Genomic DNA, 23825 nt, shown 5'->3' on the forward strand with positions numbered 1-23825 from the left:
TAAGTAAGACCACTTGTAGTATAAGATTTTCAAAAAAAGCAAACTACAAAAATAATAAAAAAGTAAAATTTATTTTTTCAATTCAAACTTAATGGATTTTGATTTTAGTATACTCACAAGGTGTTTTCTCTTTGAATATAAAACCAATATTGTAAATAAGCACATTGACAGATAAGTTAATAATAAAAATATAATAGTGAGTTGTCTTGCATACTTCATTTGTATCACCCCCTTATGTTTTTGGAACAAAATCTTGAAAAATGATGATTGCACATCGACGTGTAGTGTAATAAATCAGTATAAAGTTGCACGTTTATCTATTTCAGTTTTGAAAATTGGATATCATTTTACAAAGGTATGAGTGAAGTACAAGTGTGTAGATACAAAATGTTGATATGCATTAGTTTTAACTGCAGCACGAAGCTGGGTTGGGATCTTTACCAGATCTCTTTGTGATGTTTATTCTCGTAAATTCTTCTGCGATTGTTGGATGGATACCGACAGTACTCATCAACGCAGAGACGGTAAGGTTGCATCTGAAAAAATAAAGTGAATGTCAGCATATTAATTGAGATAAGTCATTATTCAAAATACTCACTTTATAGCAGCTGCGAAACCTTGTATGACTTCACCGGCTTGTGGTCCAATGAAATGCAAACCAAGTACCTTTTGGTCACCTTCCCTCAGAGCAATAACTTTTAGATAACAGTGTACTATACTTCTTTGAGGAATGAAGAACTCTGTTGGTTTATAATACCCATGATAAATTTCAATTTTGTCTTCACCATAACGTTTAACAGCAGTCTCTTCACTAATACCTAAGAAAGGAATATTAAATAAGTAATCGGCTATTTGGTGAAAATTATTTCTATTTGATAATAATGTAATGATTTGATCATTTCAGGGGTCATATCTGAGTGAATTATTTTTCAATTTTTTTTACTGGCCTAATGACAATGAAAAAAAATTCTTATGAGCTATGTGATATAATATTTGGCCGATCTTATATCTTATTATATAGGATCTTATAGGTCAACAAATTTTCTTCTTGGTGCTGTTGGCAGTGCGACAAACTTTTAGCCTATGCATGAAGATGTTTTCAAAATGATTTTGCGATACCGAAAATCTATAGCATTCAAAATAGGTTGGTTAAAATTAATTATTTTTAAGACTTCAAATGTGTCGATTACGAAAAAAGAAATATTTAACAACATGCTGAATCAGTGTAGTAGAATGTTAGATGACATTATAATGGACATTGACTGAATCTACATATGTAATTGTAGCAAGTATTATGAAAAAAAAAAGAAGCTCCCGGGTGGTATTTCAGCTATGGAGAAATGAACGAGAATGCTTTACATTTATTGTCCTTTGCTTCATTAAATAACTTTGTAGGTAACAATATATTGCAATACATACGACAAATAAATTTCATGCACTAGAAAAGCTGATTGATAAAAATATTGAAGTAAGAGAAAAGCAAATATCTATAGCTCGATATAAACACAGCCTTGAATATACGACGAATAGTACAACGAAACCGAGCAGAACTCATCGGTCTGGAGAAATACCATTAATGTAAAAACATTTACAGAAATATAATACGAAAACTATAAAGAAGCCTACTAGAACGATATGGCTCTACAATCACGACCCACCGTAGGGTTTAGAAGCTCCGTCATTAAATGACGAGCGTTGGAGTAGACCAACTTATAACAGAACTGATCAAGTCCGGTTGGAAACATTATTTCATTAGCTACACGTTTTGATTACGTAAATTTAGCGATAGGAGAGAGTACTGTCACCATGGAAGAAAGCACATCGAAAAAAGGTAATAGTAAAAATATCGGATAAAAAAAACAACAAAAAAGTAAAACTATCTGGGAATAAAAGTCTGGTCTTCTATTAATTGTCAAAAAAATATTTAATTATAACAAAGATATCGCGAAGAGCAAGTGGGGTTTAGAACAAATGATTTTCTTTGTAAACTTCAAGTATCTTAATATAGCTAAATTAACTGTGTATAAAATGATATGTCAAATTCATTTGAGATCCGAGTCGATACTGGCCAAGAAGATATCATCTCTCCATTGATCCTCAACTTAATAGTGGATGCAATAATATTGAAGACTTCAAAAAGAGAAATGGATTTCAAATATGACGATACACTTCTTGACAATTCTGAATTTGGCTGATCATGACGCTTCTTCATGTTAAAGTTCGTATTGCAGAGTTATATGGCTTGGGAATTAATGACAACCGATGGATCACTTATTGCTATTGTATGTCTCAATCGATTTGCAAAATAGGAGACTAACATTTTCCGAACACAGAAAGGTGGGCCGCAACCTTCACCAGCGGTGGTGAAGAAGTTTTGCTGCACCAACAGCAGTGTATTGATTAATTAGATACACTCCCGAAACACTACCCATGGATTGATGATTATGATGGTGTTTTTGGATACCAAACAAATGAGCATTTTTCCATTCGATCCAGTGAGCATTTTTATATTATCTTAAATTTCAAAAAATACACTATACATAAATCTAAACTTGAATGAACAAAGCAATTTTTTGCCATAAGATGCATAACTAGTTATAAGGGATTTACTCACCTACACATCCATATTCCAATGGCGTGAACACTGTAGTGGCGACATTATCATAGTCCATGTTTACAGTGCTGTTACCAAAAAGCCTTCTGGCTAACAACCTACCAGCATGTATAGCTACAGGAGTTAACTCTGGCTTTTGCTAGAAGAAGAAAATAACAATGACCATAAACATAGTTCAAATATGTCGTACTCAAAAATATCAAAAGGTTTTGTTTAGACTTAATGATATACATACATATAGAACATCTCCTACAGCAAATATGTGCGGAACATTTGTTTGTTCATTTACCGCATCAATCTTTTCATTATCTGGTGCTACTTTAACACCTGTGGATTCCAGATTCAGTTCCTTGGTCAAAGCTCGTCGACCAATAGCGAACAAAATTGTGTCGAATTCATCAGTGAACTCTTGATTTTTTTCATCCACCCAAGTAACTTTCAATTTACCAGAATCCAGTTTTTCCACAGATTTTGGTAAACATCTATAAAAATATTGCATGAGCCATCAACTCTAGTGATAATTTACATATACATACTTGTGTAAAAATTTAACTCCTTTATCTTGCATCTCAGCTACAATAATATTGGCCATCTGTTGATCGAAACCTCTCAAAGGCACAGAACGGATCATCACAGTAGCATCATATCCTAAACCTTTTAAGAATCCAGCACATTCTAGCCCAATATCTGTTAGTGTAAAATAAGGGCATTATATTTGTAATCATTATCATTAAATAAAACTTTAATAATTAATGCAAAAGGATACATCCTGCACCAATAATTACAGTTTTGCCAGGTTCTCTATTCAAACTGAAGATATCATCACTAGTAATTCCATACTCTACAGCACCGGGAATGTTAGGATATCTTGGTCTTCCTCCAACAGCAATCAAGAAATATTTAGCAGTCAAAAGACGTTCGCCTTGTTTTGTCACGGCCTTGACAGTGTGAGCATCTTTAAATGAACCCAAACCATTGATATATTCAACTTTCCTATAAATAAACATTATAGCATTGCATTTTGAATAATAATAACATTCTATTAACTTACTTATCTCTAAGTTCTACCCTGGTCACCCAATTTACAGATTTAATGTGAGCCTGTACAGCATCTTTTAGTGTTTCCCAACTATGACTGACATTGTCACCTATTTGCCAACCATAGCTTTTGGCGTCCTGTAAATTTTACACATATTTTTTGCTCATTTCATTAATTTCCAGATATATTAGTATGAAACTGATAATTACTGATAATTTACAATAGATAAGTAATACATCTAGTATATAAACAGTTTCTGTAATTAAAATAATATTTAGGTAATACCCCATATGCATTAGCATAAATATTATGGATATATGACAATAGAACAATCGAGAAATCTGATCATATACCGCGATAAGAGAAAATTCCTCAATACTATCTGACCTAAATCTATGTTTTTTAATTTGTAGTATGGGGCACGCGATTTACTCATAAAAAGCAATCAATGTATTAACACTTGACACAAAATATAAGCAATATATTTTAGGTTGATTTATTCAATATAGATACATTTAAAATGATGGTAAAAACTTACATGAATAGATTCACCTAATAATGCTGCTTGATGCATAAGTTTTTTTGGAATACATCCAACATTCACGCAAGTACCACCTAAACCCCATTTTGTTCCTAGCGGGCTCGGTGTGACAAAATCTAGTACTGCTACCTTAGCGCCCAAAGAAGTAGCTTCTTTTGCTGCTGCTAGTCCTCCCGAACCACCGCCAATAACCACTAGGTCATAATCGAATTCTGTCGCTAAAACAAATATTTTATACTTTATGTTTTAAATTGTCTACTCGATTTACAATAGGTACAAAATGGTGAATTGCACAATTTATTACATGAAATAGATTGTTTTGATGCGAAAGGCTTTTTATTAATGTATCCATCCGCCATTATACTTGAACCTTGATTTAATAAGAAATTAACTGCCAATCAAATTGACAGTTACTAAAAATTTCAATAGAAATCATAATTAGAAAAACCTTCAAGACTATTCAAACTCAAAAACAGTTCAAGAACTAGTCAAAAGCTAATTGCGTTTTTAATATTTTAATGTCAAGGGAAAAAACTGCAATTTTATTGTACTTATATTATTTTAACGCTTAATAATTACCTAATATTCGTTAATTTTAATGGACTATAGGAAAAAAATTGTACTAAAATAAATCGTAAAAATAAATATACTCTACAAAAGTAAAGGTTACCTTATATAATAAAAACTATTTATTTTAAAATCCTAATGCTAATCTTTACATTGGAGTGTATGTGATGTGCGCGTTGTAATGTTCATATAGTTATCTTTAAGCGTATTTTACAGATATATCAATATTTAGAGCCGGACTGTGATCTGGTTTTTTAAAATTTTATTGAAATTGAAGGTTAAATTAAGATTGCATCACATTTAGATCTAGAATATTTTTTAGATCAATGTCGTACTTTTACTTACAGATTTGAGACACCGAGCTCGCATATCTAACAGCTTTTTGGGAACAATTTTTCAAAATAGCGAAATTTGTACTATTAAACTTACATACACCAGCAAACATGACATTTTTCAAACAAAAAACTGACGCCATTACAATGACAATGACAGGATTGCCAGTATCTTTACGAACTTGGACCGCGGTTGTCCTTGAAAATTTTGACTATATGAAATTCAGTAAATTTCTCAATTAGTTAATGTATTGGACTAGAATGAAGTCAATACTGATCACCGGTTGTAATCGAGGACTCGGACTGGGTATCGTAAAACATCTGTTAAATGACAGAAATCCACCAAAAAACGTCATAGCAACTTGCCGGAACATCGAGAAGGCGACGGTATGTAAACTTTCGGCGTTTTAGGTTAAGAGAATATAAATAAAACAATACTACAACATTAAATAAAATTGAACTTACCAGTAGGCGCCATGTTTTAAAATAAATAATTAACCTACACACAAATTTTAAAATACTGTAAAAAAATCAAGATTAACAAGAAAACCTCGATGGTATTCGCCCGCTTATAAAACGTCAAATGAAGAGGGAAATTTTCGGTTCGTGGGTTACGTCACAAATTTATATCGCGGTTGCGCTCGACATCGAGGCTACTCACTGAAACCTGCCTTGTCATGCAATTCAATTGTTAGTTGATGTATACAAATATTTTTTGAAATCTTGTTTCGTTTTGAAGGGAATTAGTTTCATTACATTTTATATAGTGTCTTTGAATTTTTGAATGTAATTTCTGTAACAAATAGCATTGGAAACATTAATAAATTTACCTGGATTCTTTTGTGCTGTTACATTGTTAGCTGCATTACTTTTTTCCGTTTTTGGTTTTGATGCTGAATTGGTATTATAAGATCGCGTTCGGTTCCAGAACGGCATTTTAACACGTTATGTCCGTATACGTTTTAAAACACGACTGACTCAAAGTTGAAATAATAATATGTTAGTCAAGCCTGTGAAAATTACATCATGGGTGATAAATAGAACCACCACAAAGATATACACTTCCTATTAATTGATGTATAAATCATTTTTAATCTTATTTGAAATTTTTAGTGGATGGCATGGTAGATGTGGGGAGAGTAATCATGATTATAAGCAATAAATAGGAACTATTTATATATATATATATATATATATATATATATATATATATATATATATATATATATATATATATATATATACATATATATAGCAGTATAAGTTTTGTCAACGTATTCCTTTCAAGTGTCCGGAATTTTATCCTATATATAATTATGTTGATTTACAGATCCAATAAAAACTGGGCTAGTCGTTGATATATCTAGTTATTTTAAACATTTCGTTATAATCGATGCTTGAGTATTTTATTACGTACAAACAAAGGCAATTTTAATGTAATTTATTGTGCTTATATACAGAGCGTTTTATATCATAAAATAGACGATCTTGTGGAAGGCACACATAATCAGAGAGATTCTTGCGATTTAATGCATTGTAATGGACATTATAATTCATTAACTGCAAAATATTGGGAATGTATAAGGAAGTTAAATTTTTAATTTACGTGACTCTTATAATGTCCGTTATTATATATAGGAGGTGTGTACTAAAGTAAACAAGACTTTTTAAATATAACAAAATTGGTCTCCTTGAAACTCCATAAGTGATTTTGCAAACTTTTAGAATGTCACGTCATATTTCTTTACTATTTCTATTTATTTGCAAAGGTTCTGAATAAGTAAAAATCACTTAGTATTAGATCTGTTCAATACGGATGGTATGGTGTCTGGTCTTCTTTGTCTGGTCATACAGTTCTGACTCAATGCCCGCGAATGATGTAGTTTTCAACTGAGACAATAATACCAAGCGGTGTTTTTAAAGTCTTGTTTATTTCGGAACAGGAGGTTCGTCCATCGATCGATGGACGAACCTTGTGACATTCACTGATTTATCAGTTTTTTGTTAATTTAGGAACTAAGGCAGCTTGCAGAATCCAACAAAACTCTTCGTATATTGACTCTAGGTAAGAATTACAATTAATCAATCATTCAATGTAATTTCGTGGGTACTTTTCGACAGATGTCACTCGAATCGAGACATTTGACGCTTTTTCCAAAGATGTACAGTCCATCGTAGGAGACTCTGGACTGAACGTCTTATTTAATAATGCCGGTTATTCTCCCAAATCCACCAGAATATCAGCGGTTAGGCCTGAACAATTGTTGGATACATTTTCTATAAATACCGTGGGACCTATAATGTTAACTAAGGTAAGGCACTTTTTTGAAAAAACTATTGTTTTGTTTTGATTGTTCAAATTGTCATTTTAATATAAAAAAAATTAAACAAAATGCATTAAAAAATTATAAGACAATCAATAGACAGTACTAGTTTTCTTAAAATCAAAATTAAATAGAGTTATGCAGTTTTAGATCTAATTAGTCATGTTTGTTTTGATTAAACATATTGCAATCGATGTTTATTTATGTGGTTACTATCTTGTTATATACTCGTATTAATCATGCCTTATAATTATTAGTTTTTATATAAATTTCGGCATGATGCAGCGAAATCATGTTTTATATTTAACAACATTTATTTAAAATATATTTTGGTGTTTTCTTTTCATTCATGAAATGAGCTCTTTTGGAGTTAAAATATTCGAATATTAAAATAGTGATTTTGTAGTTATTAAAATGCCATTTGTTTTCTATGCTATTATTTATTCTAATAATGCGAAATTGTGTCATCTACTGTTTTTTAATCTGCTTTTAGCATATTTAGATTTATGTTGACAATTCATTATTTTGATTTAAATTATTTATTGCAATAATAAGGCGATACTTATAATGCTACAATGTGACAAATGGTGGCATTATAAGTATCGATTCATGTGGTAATTATTTTAAATATATAATGACACTGTTTTTGATGAATTATTTAATGTAATTGTTTAATTATCTTGGTAAAAAATTATCGTAACCGATGTATTTAAAATTTAATATAGCTATTATTAAAATATATTTATAAAACATTTTAATATTTTATCATAGAGGCTTAAAATATAAACATAATGAACAATAATGGTTATGAGTATGTTATTTATTGATGCAATAAATATGTCCCCTGTTGAGAATTATATTGCTTTAGTTTGAATAACTGAAAATCAACATTCTTTGGATTGACGCTCATTTTTATCTTTGGGACAGAACTCTTCCATTTAGGGCTCTGCAAACCAACATGTAGTGCTATATATACATAACTGCGTACGTTGAAGGATTTTTCGGTTGGGATTTTGATGGGATTCGGTGGGGTTGGGTAACATAGAGAATTCATGTCTATGAAATAATCCTGCTGAATAGGAAGATATCCGGTTGTGTGGATTTTTTACAGATTTTTTGTATGGTATATGGAATAGAACAGCCAATGCACGTCATTAAAATTTATGTCGTCAATACGATGCAATGTTGTCGCATTAACTTAGAATTTTTGTGTATAACATTTGACGATTTGTAATCTCTAATTATTATCACCAACGTTTTGAAGAATTTTGTCGATATTTAACAACAGGGTCGACTAGTCGACACAAATTGAATTTTATAGACTGATTACATTTCTGTTTCCTTTTTTTTCTTGAAAATAATATATTTCCTGTATCAGTGCAGTATTATTTAGCGATTTTCGACCTCAAATTAAACTTTTCCTACCGCTAAACCTCAGCGTGACTCAATTCTAATATGGTTTTTTTAGTATGGTTTTGTAATAGGGATGTTGACTGGGGAGAAAAATATCGATATATCAATTTCGATATTTAAAAAAATATCAATATATTAATAAAATAAAAAGATCGATACCTCTATAATTCGATAATATTTTTATGTTTTTCCAAAACTAGATGGATCAACAAAAATATCGATAAAAATATGGATATTAAAAGAAGTATTGATAAAAAGGCATTTGTTGAAAAATTACCATAGTATACAACAACTAAAATATAGTTCATCCAAAGTAGCAGTGAACAAATGTCATCTCAATTCATGACGTCAAAACGTCGCAATATTGCCGCATTTAACTTTAATATTTTACACATTTTACCTTTAATATACAACAACATTCTAATATAAATATAAATAAAAAAACAAAAGTTTGACAGATGACTTTCGAATGTTAGGTTAGGGAGTTTAGAAGGTGGCGTATTTAATTATGTTAATAATTGTTATTAGGATAAAGTTAGTGTATAGATCGTCCAATAAACCACCCAACGCACTTCATCAATTTTTGACGTCATCGCATCGTAATGTTGCCACATCAAATTTGATAGTTGGTTTAGAACGCTGGCCGTTTATAAGCTCTAATTATTATTACAAACGTTTCAAAGAATTTTGCAGACATTTGTCTACCTGACGTAACAGTACCAACTCAATTGGAATTTTATATTCTATTTAAGATAACAGTGAACTTACGTTATCACGATGTCGAAAGTATTCCCTATCGCAATTTGTAAATTCGTTTCAAAATCAGACAATATTTTCCTTATTATTTTATTCTTAAAAAAAAAGATACAATGTTGTCTAATACGTTCGAACACGTAACCGTATCAGCCTACCAAATTCGCCTGGTTGTCAAACGTGTGCAAAATTCTTCAAAACATAGTGCCAAAAATTACAGGTAATAAATCTGTAATTATATAAATTGTTTTGGCGCTTTGCTTGTTTTGAACAAGATAATATACGCATTAGGTATATAATAATGTTAAAATACATTATATTTTATAACATTATTTTTGTTTCATTATTTTATTTGGATTAGAATTTTGTTATCAAGCCAAAATGCACTAAAACTCAAAGTTGATGCGGCAACACTGTAACATTTTGACGTCATAAATTTAGATGACGTGAGTTCACTGGTATATTGAGCGAGCGTGTCATAGTTGATGTCGGATATACTGCCAAATGCAGTTTGTAAAAATGTAAAATTCGGAGCGGTTTTTTTCTCCGTGGATTTGAACGGGCTATAGTTATGTCTACTAATAATGTACATTAAAATATCCAATCCGATTTATACAACAATATTTATACATCATTCACGTATTACTTTTACTATTACTCGGTTCCCATCATCATTTCCACTGTTTTTTTATTTTAACTTTTAGTCGTTTTTCCTTTAGATAACGTCCCAGTTATTTATATCTAAAATATGTTTCTTTCATTTCTAGGCTTTATTACCGACGCTGAAACAAGCGGCAGCCGTCAATGAGTCCCTGCCGTTGTCCAGCGCGAAAGCAGCAGTTGTAAACATGTCGTCCATCCTAGGATCAATAGCGCTCAATACAGACGGCGGTCTGTATCCTTACCGCTGTTCCAAGGTCAGTACCGCCCTCCCCCCTGCGATTCGCGTCCACCCGCGCAATACAATCTCGCCTCTAGCAACACGGCATATTTATAACTCAAGGATAATTTAAAAGGATAAAGGATAACTCGTGACTGGTGCGTGTTGATTCGTTCGTTCGTTCTCGAAGCGTTGCGTCACAAGCGGCAGGATAATTACGTTGTTTAAGGATCCTGACTTGCGAAAGTGCGCCGATGTGTGGCGTGGAGTCTATTTTAATCTAGTGTATCGTTTATCGGTTCGCGGAAAGAATGCGATAGCGGCGTGACGGGGCTGAATGATTGTGCTACTCATTTTTGATTTTCTTCGCGAATATTCCGGTGTTGTTTTTCCCTTTTTATCTTTATAATATTAAATAAAATAATTATTCATCGTGAAAGAACGGAGTTTATTAGCCATTAGCATGTACTTTAATGACTTTTTCACTTTAAAAAGCAATTTATTGAAAGAAATATGTACAAAGGTGTACAACGTATTAATTAAGATGCTTTCCATCATTTTCTATTACTTGTAGAGCGAATTTCAATATATTCATATTTCAAGAAAAAGAAAGTATTTATAAATGACAATATATTGATTAAACTTAAATTAAACAAGAAAATGTCGAATGTAGAAATAGTGGGGCGACAGTTCAGAAATAGATTTGATAAAGTACCAATTTTCGAGAATAAGGGTAGAATATATAGAACATTAAATTAGCCGTATAATTATTAAGAGAATTATTGGTTAGGTTGAATAATAACGGTGATGATACAGATAAATAAGGCCAATCTAAACTATATTAGGATGAAGTATGACATCTGCATACTGTACGACGGGAAGGTAACGCACGACGTACTAGCCTAAATCCTAATATTAACATTAAAGGACGTGCCATGATCTCAAGTTAGTAGGCCTCGCTAGGATCAAACTAAATTCCCAAATAAATAAATAAACAATACTGTTGTTATTATGCACTCACTTCTCTAGCTCTTGCTATGATGAACGTACAATGTGCACAAAGGAAAAAGCCAACGGCCACTTGATAAATACTCAGCCATCAAAAGTCAGCAACAACCACTTCTGGTGGCGTTTAAATATGCTTCAAATTATCCATAAATCATAACTACAGATCAGAAACTTGGACTACTTTGGCGTTAGTTTCTGGTTTATAAAGTACTTATAATATATATTTACAGTCGCAGCCATAAAACTATTATGTGGGTTCTGTGCAAGCCCGCTTTTGACCAAAAACAACGACGAATTGATTATTTGGAGCAGTGTTTGAAGATGATCAAGCGTAATAAACCGGAGTTTTTGCGTCGATATGTGACAATGGATGAAACATCGCCCCATCATTTCACTCCTAAGTCCAATTGACAGTCATCTGAGTGGACTGCACACTGGTGATGAACACGCTCCAAAGCGTGGGAAGACGCAACAGTCGGCTGGCATTTCACTTACTTGAAAAAGGAAGGACCATCTATAGCGACTATTACATAGCGTTATTGAACCGAAAAACGGCCGCATTTGAAGGAACAGAAAGTGCTGCTTCACCAAGACAATGCACCATGTCACAATTGAAAGACTTGGAGCGGTCTTCTTGGACCTAACCAAAGCCTTTGACAAGGTTTGGCACGAAGGCTTAGTGGCGAAATGCATCCGATTAGGTCTACCTGATGACCTAACAGCTCTCATCAAATCATTTCTGTCAGGAAGATCGTTCCAGGTGAAGATTAAAGATATTCTCTCTAGCCGGAAAACCATCGACGCAGGAGTTCCACAAGGCTCCCCACTGGCACCCGCTCTATTTAATATCTTTCTTTCAGATATCCCTAGGAGACCACAAGTTGAGGCTGCTTTTTACGCAGACGACACTGCTTACTTTGCTTCTTCAAGAGTAGCACCGCACATCCGAAGCAGACTCCAAAAACAACTCGATGAGACGGTCCAGTGGTTACACTTCTGGAGGTTGCAGGTCAACCCACAGAAAACCCAGGCCATCTTCTTCCACAAGAAGCGTTTTGCACCGAGCATTTCGCGTCTTAAAATCGAGAACACAGAAATCCCATGGTCAGAAGAAGCCACCTATCTCGGTCTTGTCTTCGATCGCAAATTTAGGTGGAATTCCCACATTCAAAAGTCCCTCCATAAAGGTCAAGGTATTGTAAATTTGCTGTTCCCGCTTATCAACAGAGCCAGCAGGCTTCCTCTATCTATAAAATCTCTCCTGTACAAGATGCTGGTTCGATCAGTCGTTCTATACGGCTCCAGTGTCTATCTAAAATACGTCTCCCCTAGCCAGGTGGAACGTCTCCAAGTGTTTCAAAACAAAATTCTCAGGAGAATTATTAATGCCCCATGGTTCGTCAGGAACAATCAAATTCATAGAGAAACAGATGTCCTCCAAGTTCACGATTTTATATCCGAGGTTTATTCGAGATATTTCTCCACTCTTCGTCTCTCGGACAATAGATGTATTACCGAGCTGGCCGATATTTCAGGCCAATAACTCATTCAGCTCTTCGTAGCCTTATTCTATCACAGCCGACACTACCCCGTCGTGCTCTAACTCCTAATTGTCTCGACCTTCTCCGGCGAGCGATTAACTCATGTACCGCAAGCTGCGTGGTGTTATAACGACGCCACGTCCTTGCCTGGCCCTTGTGCCTCTTAACGGTGTTACCGGTTACGGGCACCCTCCTTACTAACAGTAAGAAGTATCAGTTAGGGTCATTGGATCAGCTGATAGGGTGGGGTTTAGTGGGTAGCCCAGAGGCAGCCTCCACATAACCAGTCCAACTTGCTTATTCTTGCGGGTCTTCCCGACCAGGTATCCGTAACAGGATTCCCCTACCCGGTTCCAGGCCAAAAAAAAAAAACCATGTCACAAGTCAGTGAAAACGATGGCAAAAATCCATGAATTGGGCATCGAATTGCTTCCTCATCCACCGTATTCTCCAGATTTGGCCACCAGCGACTATTTCCTGTCCTCACATCTCAAAGGAATGCTCGCTGGGAAGAAATTTTCGGTGATCGCCGAAACTGAGGCCTATTTTGAAGCAAAGGATAAACCGTATTACAAAAATGGTATGGAAAAGTTGGAGGGTCGCTATAATCAATGTATCACCCTTGAAGGGAATTATGTTGAATAACAAAAAAACTAATTTTGCCCAAAGCATGTGTTTTACTATGGTAGGCCGGGGACTTCTCAATTGATCTATTAAAACGGTTTATAGCATTTGCTGTTTCCGAAGCCCTAACGTCACATGGCAAACTTTATTGTTGTTATATTTTCAATAAAATCTAAACAAATAACTTTATCGGAGTAAAACTGCCAGACTTGGTTCTATCAAATTAACCCTTTCGAACACGTAGTCATTCGTATTCAACATTTTTGAATTCTTAATGAACAAATTTTGGTTAAGGTTTCATTTTTATTTTCATTCATGATCATTTAATGATAAAATCCAAAGTTAATCAAGTTCAGAGATATCTATCTGTTTTTATCCCTTATCTATGCCACTGCTAGGAAATAACATATTTATAATATATATCGGTAATTTAAAGGATAACGGATAATTCGTTTTATGTCGTTACTTTGCGCAATATTGTGTCAATGATAGGATAATTATCTTATTGTTCGAGGATAATAACAAGTAATAATTACAGCCTTGGTTCTAGAAATTGATCAGATATTATCATGAGCGTTTGAATTAGTTTATACACTTTTTTTCCTGAAATAATCATCAGCTATGAATTAGATCAGAAATTAGATCTATTTGTCTTTATTTTATTAATAATTGGGCAACATTTTTTATCTAAGCCCATAATGTATTTATGGATTTTTTAAAATCCAAGTTAAGTGTATTTACGATACGAATTCTGCTTTTGTTTGATCAAAAGACCACGAGTGGAAACCATTGAAACTCATGATGACACCGTTCTTTCTTATACAAGAAATTTGTATAAAGCATGCATATAGCTGAGGTGATTTTACATGATATTTTAGATGAAGTTTACATGATACTATTTGTTCTTGATTTTTTAATTGGTCGGCAGTGTTTGTTCGCACCTTTAGGATATTTTTTTTTACGTTTTAATTTTTTGCAGTGTCCCTAATATTTTATTGAATGACAACATTTTCTTCTAATATTGGCGGTAGTTTTAGACCCATTAATCTATCTGCTAAATATTTAGAACGTTAAAAGTTGCGATTTCGAATTTTAAAGCGGAAGCATATACAACAACATTTTTTTGCCAAAATTAGTTTTTTTATTCAACATAATTCCCTTCAAGGATGATACACTGATTATAGCGAACTTTTCGAAACCATTTTTGTAGTACAATTTGTCCTTTGCTTCAAAATAGGTCTCAGTTTTGGCGATCACCCCTTCATTCGACGAAAATTTCTTCCTAGCGAGCATTCTTTTGAGATCTAAGAACAGGAAATAGTCGCTGGGGGCCAGATCTGGAGAATACGGTGGGTGGATGGATTTTTATCATCGTTTTCACTGACTTGTGACACGGTGCATTGACTTGGTGAAGCAGCACTTTATTTTTCTTCAAATGCGACCCTTTTTCGGTGATTTCGTCCTTCAAACGGTTCAATAACGCTATGTAATAGTCACTGTTGATGGTCCTTCCTTTTCCAAGGTAGTCAATGAAAATTATTCCATATGCATCCCAAAATACAGACGCCATAACCTTGTCAGCTGACGCTTTGGAGCAGGTTCATCGTGTACAGTCCACTCGGATGACTGTCCATCGGACTTCGGAGTGAAATGATGGATCTGTCACTTATTGATGCAAAACTCGGGTTTATTACGCTTGATCATCTTCAAACACTGCTCCGAATCATTAACTCGTCGTTGTTTTTGGTCAAAAGTGAGCCCGCGCGGCACCCACTTTGCACAGAGCTTTCTCATACCGAAATATTCGTGAATGATATGATGTACACGTTCAGTTTATATCTTTAGAGTGTCTGCTATTTCATTCAATTTCAATTTTACTGCCGTTCAAAATCATCTTGTGGATTTTTTAACGTTTTCATCCGTAACAACCTCTTTTGGGCGTCCACTGCATTTACCGTCTTCGGTGCTCATTTCACCACGTCTAAACTTAGCATACCAATCCTTGATGTTTGATTTTCCTGGAGCAGTGTCTGGAAACTCGGCATCAAGCCAAGTTTTTGCTTCAACTGTATTTTGTCCCTTCAAATAGCAATATTTTATCAACACGCGAAATTTATTTTTATCCATTTTGTTCAGTAACAAAAGTTGCTTCACTCAAAATGCTATAATTCACAAACTAATGATCCAACAGCTGTCAAATTTATACGCGCATCTATTGAGAGTTAGGGCTAACTTAAAAATATATGGATTTAAAGCTAGTAGCGCCATCTATGTGTCAGGCTGGGGACTTTTCAACTGACCTTCTTACAGACTAGGATTAATGATTTGGCTAGAATCAATTAATTTTCATTCCCATCAAAGACTTAGCATTACATTTCCTGGCGTCATTCCGAGCCCTGCAATTATTTGTGCAGCTTCTCTAGACTACGGCTATGATAATTTTCGTGAATCTATTTGTACCTATCAAAAATAGCTCGATTACGTTACAGTAATTATTGTTTCTGCGTGTTGAACTCAAGTGGAATCCAATGTTGCGAGTTAAAATATGTCGACCTCCTTTGATATCTTTAATAATTTAATTGAATTTTTGTATAATTTACGGTTTTCATTAAATATATTGAATATAATTAGTGAAAGTATTATTGGAGATAAGTGACTTTAAAACCACCCTGTAGGAAATACCGAAATTAGTTTATCCCCTAACCTTATATAAAACGAACATATGTTTAATTCATTTTCATAATTATTAGCAGGAATCATAACCAGTTTTTTAATTATGAACATATACGGAGAGATCATGCTGACTCATCTAACAGATACTGACCTTGACAATACCGAGTAATCATTAGCATGAAATATCGCAGTTGCAATTATTGTTTTTTTATTATTGTACTGCTACAAATTAGGATATAAATAGATTGTCTCAAAATTATTTTGGCCTGATATGTTAACGATTTATTTTTAATAATAATATCCAACTTTTTGTTACTTATTATTATTAAAAAATAAAAAAAGTAAAATGGTTCATTGGTTAATGAATGGTGAGTTCTAAATCAATAAGATGTAAATATTTGTTTTGAAGGATTTACAAACTATGATATAATTAATATTTACTGGAAAGTCATTACGGTTTTTCTAACACATGTCGCTAGGCTTAAGTATGTAATGTTATGATTTTAAACATATGTCATATTATTCTACTGACATCAAGCTTCAAAGCTGTACATGTTATATTGTGCGAAAATAACACCGTCATAGATTTATATCTCTTTAAAAATGTCAAGTTTCATGACTGAAAACGTGTCAAAAAGCCAAATGCAAAATAAAAAAGCCCCTGAGAGTCATCGTGTACTTAGTTCAGGAACTTCCGATGATGAAGCTCCAACCTTAAAAACACGTCAGGCGTGGTTTCGAAGATTCAAAAGTGATGATCTGAATGTACAAGAGAAAGAATGTTCTTTGAAGAGCAAAAAATCATGGTCATCACTTGGCGAAGCCGGCCAATCCAAATCGTTTTGGTCACAAGACGATTTTTGGTGGGACCAGAGTGGCGTGGTGAAACAGTTAACGGTGACCGTCAATAAATAAATCAATTTGAACGAACGAAGAAATGATAAATTGAATGTTGAAAGCACTTGAGTGGGACATATTTTCGTACCTGCCGTTCTCTCCAGATCTTGTCTCATCCGATTATTAACTTTACGCTTTTATGGGACACCCACTTGCAGAACAGAACTTCGCCAATTTCCAAAAAGTTAGAAAATGGCTCGATGAATGGTTTTGCTCAAAGGTTAAACAGTTTTTTTGGGATGGCATCCATAAATTTCCTAAAGTTTAGGCAAGACGTATAGAATCAAAGGTCAATACTTTTTCAAGAAAATTGTTGCTTTTGGACATAAATAGCTGTGTGAGGCATACAGAAAAAATGGTACAGCAATAAACGCAACAGTAGAAAGTGTCAGTACTGGTTCTGAAACTTCAAAACTATTTTGACACCGATGATAAAGAACACGAATCGACAGTCGCACTTTCCGACCGACAAGACGAACATTCCTACAACCTCTATTCTTTTTACCTCTAATTTTCAAAACCCGTTTTCCAAAATGACTGTTCCCCTGCTGTCGAGCGTTTCGGTTTAAATTTTTTCAGTTTTTGAAGTTTTTCAAGCGCTTCTACTGAAGGCAGAACCGTTCCTGGCCTGCGGTACTAAGAATGTATGCCTGATACCCTTTCCATCGGCTTATTCCGCTCTTGATCCGTCGCCAGAGCTTCGTTAACAGAGTCACTGCTTGACATAATTTCTCGCAGGATGCACTGCTCGCAGGTGAGGTTGAGATTAGTCTCCCCCTTGCAGAAAGAGCCCTTGCATTCCCATTATATGTAAAGCAAAACTTTATGGCCATAAATATTCCGCTTCGCTTTCGATATGGATAACTCTCCTGGACTTGATACCTTTCATAGCCAGTTCACAATACACTACAGAAAGCTCTAGTTTTTACCTGCCAAGTAATGAAACTGCGATGTTGACACGGTTCAAAACAATATTATCAGTCACTACGGATTGCTGTCATTTTCCCTCCTTTCAAATCTTTTCTATCGCATGTAAATCTCTGAAACAGTTGATTTATCAGCTACTTCATTACTGGAAAATGGTACAACTTTCAATAGGACAGTTTCAAAAAAGTTATTTTTTTTAGTTTATAAACAGAACTTTTAAACATAGCGCATCCTGTTCACGTCATCTACTGTTATCCTAACTCAACAGAGACTAATATTTTTTGTTGATATTCTATGAAAATTTAATTATCAATTAAAAATGAATTAACTTAGGTAAGTGTCACGTGTCCAAATTTACTATCACTGAATAATAATAAAAGATAATTAAGCTTTCTACCAACATCAAACAGATCTCATTGACAGTTTGTTTTTATCATTAATCGTTTTATTTGTGAACTTGAAAACATATCTATTTGAAATAAACTATTATGAAAGAGTAGCCTATAAAAACTTTTTTTGTGTATGATGCAATTGAACTGAGCTTTGAAGCTCATAAATATCTTCAATATGTCAAAAACCATGGTAAAGTCAAGACTTGAACAGGACATTTGCAAAAAATCTAAAAACATGTTTGTTAATTTTATAAACATGACTGTTTTAAATGGTGCACTCGTTGGCATCATATATTGGTAAATTGAGTTGGGTGCCACATTTTTGACCGATAATTGTCAATGATCAGTTGAAATTTAACGTGAATGGAGGAGATTATCTTCAGAAGTTCTTAATTTAGATTCACCTGCCTAAATCTAGTGTCAATGAATTATAATTAGAAACAATACATATAAGCTTTCTATCAACTTGAACTTAAAAAATATCCTTTTTTAAACTGTTATGAAAGAGTAGCGTGTTGAAAATTGCTTTCCTCCATCATGAAATTGTATCTAGAATATTATTATTAATATTATTTAATGGGCTCTACTGTAGATTAATAACAATTCAAAGTGATTCTGGGTGACAAATACTAAGGGATTTCAATATGTTTAACTACAAAACTACATGTATTCCTTCATAACTCAACATGATAAAGATTTTGTTAAACACAATAAACAAACAAAGACGTTTTCAGTGAAATGTTGAGATTAATTAATTTTTAAATGTAATATTTGTTACTGATTCTTCAAAACTCTAAATATATTCCTCTAAAAAAAGCCGACACCATTTTCTAAAATTCCTATCTTTTTTTTTCTTTTAATCGACGAATTCTTGTTTTGAGATGTGGTCATGGTTTCGTCATCGATTCTTCACGCTGACCTTGACCGCTGCGAGCACAATAATCCAAATCAAAACACTCGCTTTTAAAAATAAATTGGCGTTCGAATTTTTAATATCGCTTTAGATGCATATTCTCATTGTATTCAAAAATTCCTTTTTGGTTCGTTAAGTTGACAAGGGTATCGGTAAAAGAAAAATGTTTTTGCAAGACCAGAAATAGTTTTTTCGGTATCAGGTTTAACGTTGTACTTAAACAGATAGTTTTTTGTATCGTCGGGGACCTTGAAGCTTTCACTTTTTGAAGTATTGAATGCTTCATTAAAAAAGTAAAAATTATACCGTTGAAAATATTGTCAAGGAAATTCTTTTTACAGTCTTTCTGGAAGAATTTGAAATTTATAACGGAAAACAACACATTTTTTAATGCTATCCATGTGTCATTAGGATTCATTTGCAGATATAGTTCAATCCAAAGGAGCAGTCATGTATTTTATTTTCATTAGAGAACATATTTACCTTATATGTTTAGTTCTTGTTTCATTAGTGCTGTTATATCACTGTATTTCTCATTAGTTTCTTCTGTTAATACCTCGGTAAATTTTTCTTCATAAAATTAGATTTAACCACTGTATTCTCCGTAATGCATTTGCCATATCTACTAAACAGTTGGTACGCATCCTCTCCAATAAATCTTTCACACTCTAAAATACGATCTTCTACAATTATCTTATATTAATTATATACACAGTTCTTAAAGTTATTTCTACTCTCATCACCCTGGTAATGTCAGCATTTAATCACAATTCCACAACCAGAAATTCTCATTCAGTTGCTGTCACATTATGAGCCACTATTCAAGCTGTTAATATCCAATCTAAGAGTTGTTCACAATTCCACTACTTGTCAGTTTCTTCTTATGTGTCTGATGGAGTTCATCCAAATCGAAGAGTTTTATTGTAGACAATCCTTTCCACATATCTAAACAGTTTTTGCTTGTATATTTTTCATAACCTGCACGTCTATTGTAATAATTCTTTGCCATATCCAATGACAATTTGATTTGAATAGATATGCAGTGATAGGGAGAGGAAGGCATTACCTCATTATACTATAATTGCAGCCTTTGTAGGTCAGTTGTTGAGATTTCTTTATTGAATTCCTGTGTCTAACATGAGGAACAATATATTTACAATTAATTATTACAACATATTATATTTACAAAACCTTATCAAATGTTACTTTTACTCTTACCTTTTTCCATCAACTTTTGTTCTCTTGTATGCTTTTAAAAACAATGCTTGGAAGTTGCTTTATACGTCTTCGTAGATTATCTTTACACTATTTAAATCCTACGTAACATCACTGTATGTATACCCATTTTTTTCGGTGAATCCAAAATTATATTGTGTTTCTATTTGTGAGAGATTTTAATCATAGTGTCCATACTAATATTCCCCAGTAAAAACCCCACCAACTTAATATTTAATAGTATCAATACTTACCTTTCTAACTCATTTTACTGTTAAGAAGAACGTAGTCTGTTATTGATTATCTTCGGTTTGGGTTTCGGCACTTTCAACCAGATCAATAATTAGCAGTTCTTTGAAACTTATCAAAATAAGCAAAGGTTACATATTCCAACTGATCGGATAGCGTTGTATCTCTTTTTAACTAGAATAAAATGAGAGGGAAAAATATTGTCTGACCTTAAAACTAATTTACAAATTACAATACGCCATAAATTATACATATTGATGACATAAGTTTACTACTACTTTGGATAAACTATACTTGCCAGGCTACGAAAGAGCCATCGATAGGAATAAATAAAAATAGCCAGGACCAGTATCTGGTGAATATGGTTGGTTGAATAGAATTTCTGATTTAAGCGATTCTAATTAATTTTTCTGACTTTGTAACTTGTCATATTACAATATTATTTAGCGGTAGTTTTTCTTAAATGCTTGGTTCAAACATATCAGTGATATTGATCCTTATTGTTTAGTTCAGTTTTCGGAACTCATAATAGACTACCTGAACAGTTTACACATCAAGGTCGTTTAATATTTAACCAAAATAATTATCAGTTTCCGCTGCAGAACATTTAAAACAGTTACAGACTGTACACTTTTTGCAAACTTTTTTTTTGTTGCAATCAATTCGTTTTACAAAAAAAATATTAGCTATTATATTTCCGTTGATGCTTCCAGCTAGGGATGTCGGTGTTTGAGAAGAATATAAATATTTCGATTTCGATATTTTTTTTAAATATCGATATCGATGTATTGCAAAAAAAAATCAGAAACATCCAGAAAAAAATATCGATATTTTCTAAACATTTTAAAAAGTAGCGATAGACATAATAAACTTTTAAAGTTAAATTTCAAAATGCACTTAATGAAATTGGTACTTTCTTTTAAAGCTTAAAAAATATATTTTTTAAAATATGGATATATTGGTCCAAAACATATCGATCAGCTTACTTCACTTTTGAAAAGGGAATAATGAGTGTTTGAAAAAGTCCATCATATTCCTGAACCTATCAAGGTAGCTATGGCTATGTATCTAAATGACGACCATATAATAGGTTTGAAACATTTTCGTATGCCGAAAATCGACCGTATTTGAAGAAAAAGAAAGTGGTGTTTCATCAATACGATGCACCGTGTCACAAGTCAGTGAAAACGATGGCAAGTCAGTGAAAAATCCATGAATTTGGCTTCAAATTGCTTCCTTCAACCCTATTCTCCAGATCTGCCTCTCAGCGACCGTTTCCTGTTCTCAGATCTCAAAAGAATGCTCGCTGGGAAGAAATTTTCATCGAATGAAGAAGTGATCGCCGAAACGGAGGCCTATTTTGAAGCAAAGGACAAATCGTACTACAAAATTGGTATCGAAAAGTTGGAGGGTCGCTATAATTAGTATATCACCCTTGAAGGGAATTATGTTGAAATAAAAAAACTAATTTTGCCAAAAAAATGTGTTTTACTATGGTAGGCCGTGGACTTTTCAATTGACCTGTTACAGCCCTTATAGCGTTCATTATTCGATAACAGCGAAAACGTATTCTATATTTCAATAAATATATTATCTGATAAAATTATAAATATGATGAAATTCCCCATTATTCCTTATTTATATTATAATTCTACTCTAACATGCGTTGAATATATATCAAACAAGTTATGTTAGTTTGAAGTAAGGTCATAACTCACGATACAATATACATATATCCTGAAGCGTCGAGACGCACACCGGATATAGAACTAATGTCCTGTTAAGTGATATAACGATGTGACTATGATTTTCAGGCTGCAATTAATATGGCTACGAAGTCGTTAAGCGTAGATCTGAAGGATCAGGGGATTTTGGTGACGTGCATTCATCCTGGATGGGTACAGACTGACATGGGCGGCTCGAAAGCACCACTTTCCGTCGACACGAGCTGTTCGGGAATAGCATCGTTGGTGAAAAGTTTGGAGGAAAAGCATCACGGGAAATTCTTCCAGTATGACGGTCAAGAGTTGCAGTGGTAAACGTTCTATTGTTTTAATACTAATATTTAGTAGTAGTAAGCAAAAACTTAGTTTTTTATGTTAATAAAGATGAATTTTTTATAGATCTGGTATTTTAATTTTTTTACTAAAAGATATATGGGTAAATATTAATGTATAGTAATAGTATTTTTCTAATAATTTTATGTTTGTTTTATTGATGTTTCATTTATACCATGTACGTGCGGTTCATTTTGAATCAGATGAATATATCAAGAGGTTATAGTCGAATAATTTACGACCATATAAACATCATTTAATAAGCCTTTGGTTTTATACATAAATATTTTAGGTAATATTCAAAGCATAAGCATTTCGTGACATTCTAACCCCCCTAAAGGGATGATGCTAACTAAGGCTTGGTTTGGACCGATCTTTAACTTCAATCACATAAGAATCACATACTTACTAAATGCAAACAACGTGGACTTAACTTGAATTTAACTTACCGGGGTTATTTTCCACATGCCTTTGTTGGGCAGAATATAAGTGAAAAAAAAAATTAAAAGGTACTTTTGAAACAAAACTGTGGTTTGATAAGAGTTACGGAGACTCTGCAGCAGGATAATCCACTGTTATTGACTGGTATGCAAGATTTAAATGCCGCATTCCTACAAATACTGATAACAGTGAATGATCAGGTCTAGGGATGCCGACTGATGCCAACTATCCATATTTGTGAATGAGGATTTGAGATTTCTCTCTCCTTAAATCTTGATTTTGCATAGAAAAACAGGGTTGGAGGGAAGAAATATCGATGTTGTAAAAAATAAATATCGACATACATCGATATGTTGAAAATATCGACGTTGATATATCGATATTTTTTTACTCGGCTGACATCCCTTATCTGGTCGTTCAAGATC

The 23825-nt window shown here is 33.3% G+C and overlaps 2 protein-coding genes across 6 annotated transcripts; one reads left to right on the forward strand and one right to left on the reverse strand.

Annotated features, from left to right (window-relative positions):
• Positions 1–52: 52 nt before the first annotated feature.
• Positions 53–6078, reverse strand: Trxr1 (Thioredoxin reductase 1). 5 transcript variants are annotated; one of them, XM_076394449.1, is made up of 9 exons: positions 5924–6078; positions 4192–4412; positions 3666–3790; positions 3381–3607; positions 3151–3301; positions 2850–3096; positions 2615–2753; positions 599–818; positions 53–536 (listed from the first exon to the last, which is right to left on the reverse strand). In XM_076394449.1, the coding sequence occupies exons 1-9, from the start codon at positions 6027–6029 to the stop codon at positions 407–409; spliced, it is 1566 nt and encodes a 521-aa protein (XP_076250564.1). In that variant the 5' UTR covers positions 6030–6078; the 3' UTR covers positions 53–406. The 5 variants fall into 5 exon arrangements, with proteins under 5 accessions (XP_076250564.1, XP_076250565.1, XP_076250567.1 ...); XM_076394450.1 differs by having other exon boundaries at positions 5963–6063; XM_076394452.1 differs by lacking the exon at positions 5924–6078 and adding an exon at positions 5559–5711.
• sni (SDR family oxidoreductase sniffer) lies at positions 5340–23024 on the forward strand. The gene is made up of 5 exons (XM_076394468.1): positions 5340–5480; positions 7107–7158; positions 7215–7405; positions 10351–10500; positions 22717–23024. Exons 1-5 carry the CDS (start codon positions 5340–5342, stop codon positions 22939–22941), a joined length of 759 nt encoding a protein of 252 aa, XP_076250583.1. The 3' UTR covers positions 22942–23024.
• Positions 23025–23825: the final 801 nt, after the last annotated feature.

The sequence above is a fragment of the Rhynchophorus ferrugineus genome, unplaced genomic scaffold (genome assembly GCF_030347505.1).
Source record: "Rhynchophorus ferrugineus isolate W39M unplaced genomic scaffold, kcgeb_rfMv2 rfM2, whole genome shotgun sequence".
Classification (NCBI taxonomy): Eukaryota; Metazoa; Arthropoda; class Insecta; order Coleoptera; family Curculionidae; genus Rhynchophorus; species Rhynchophorus ferrugineus.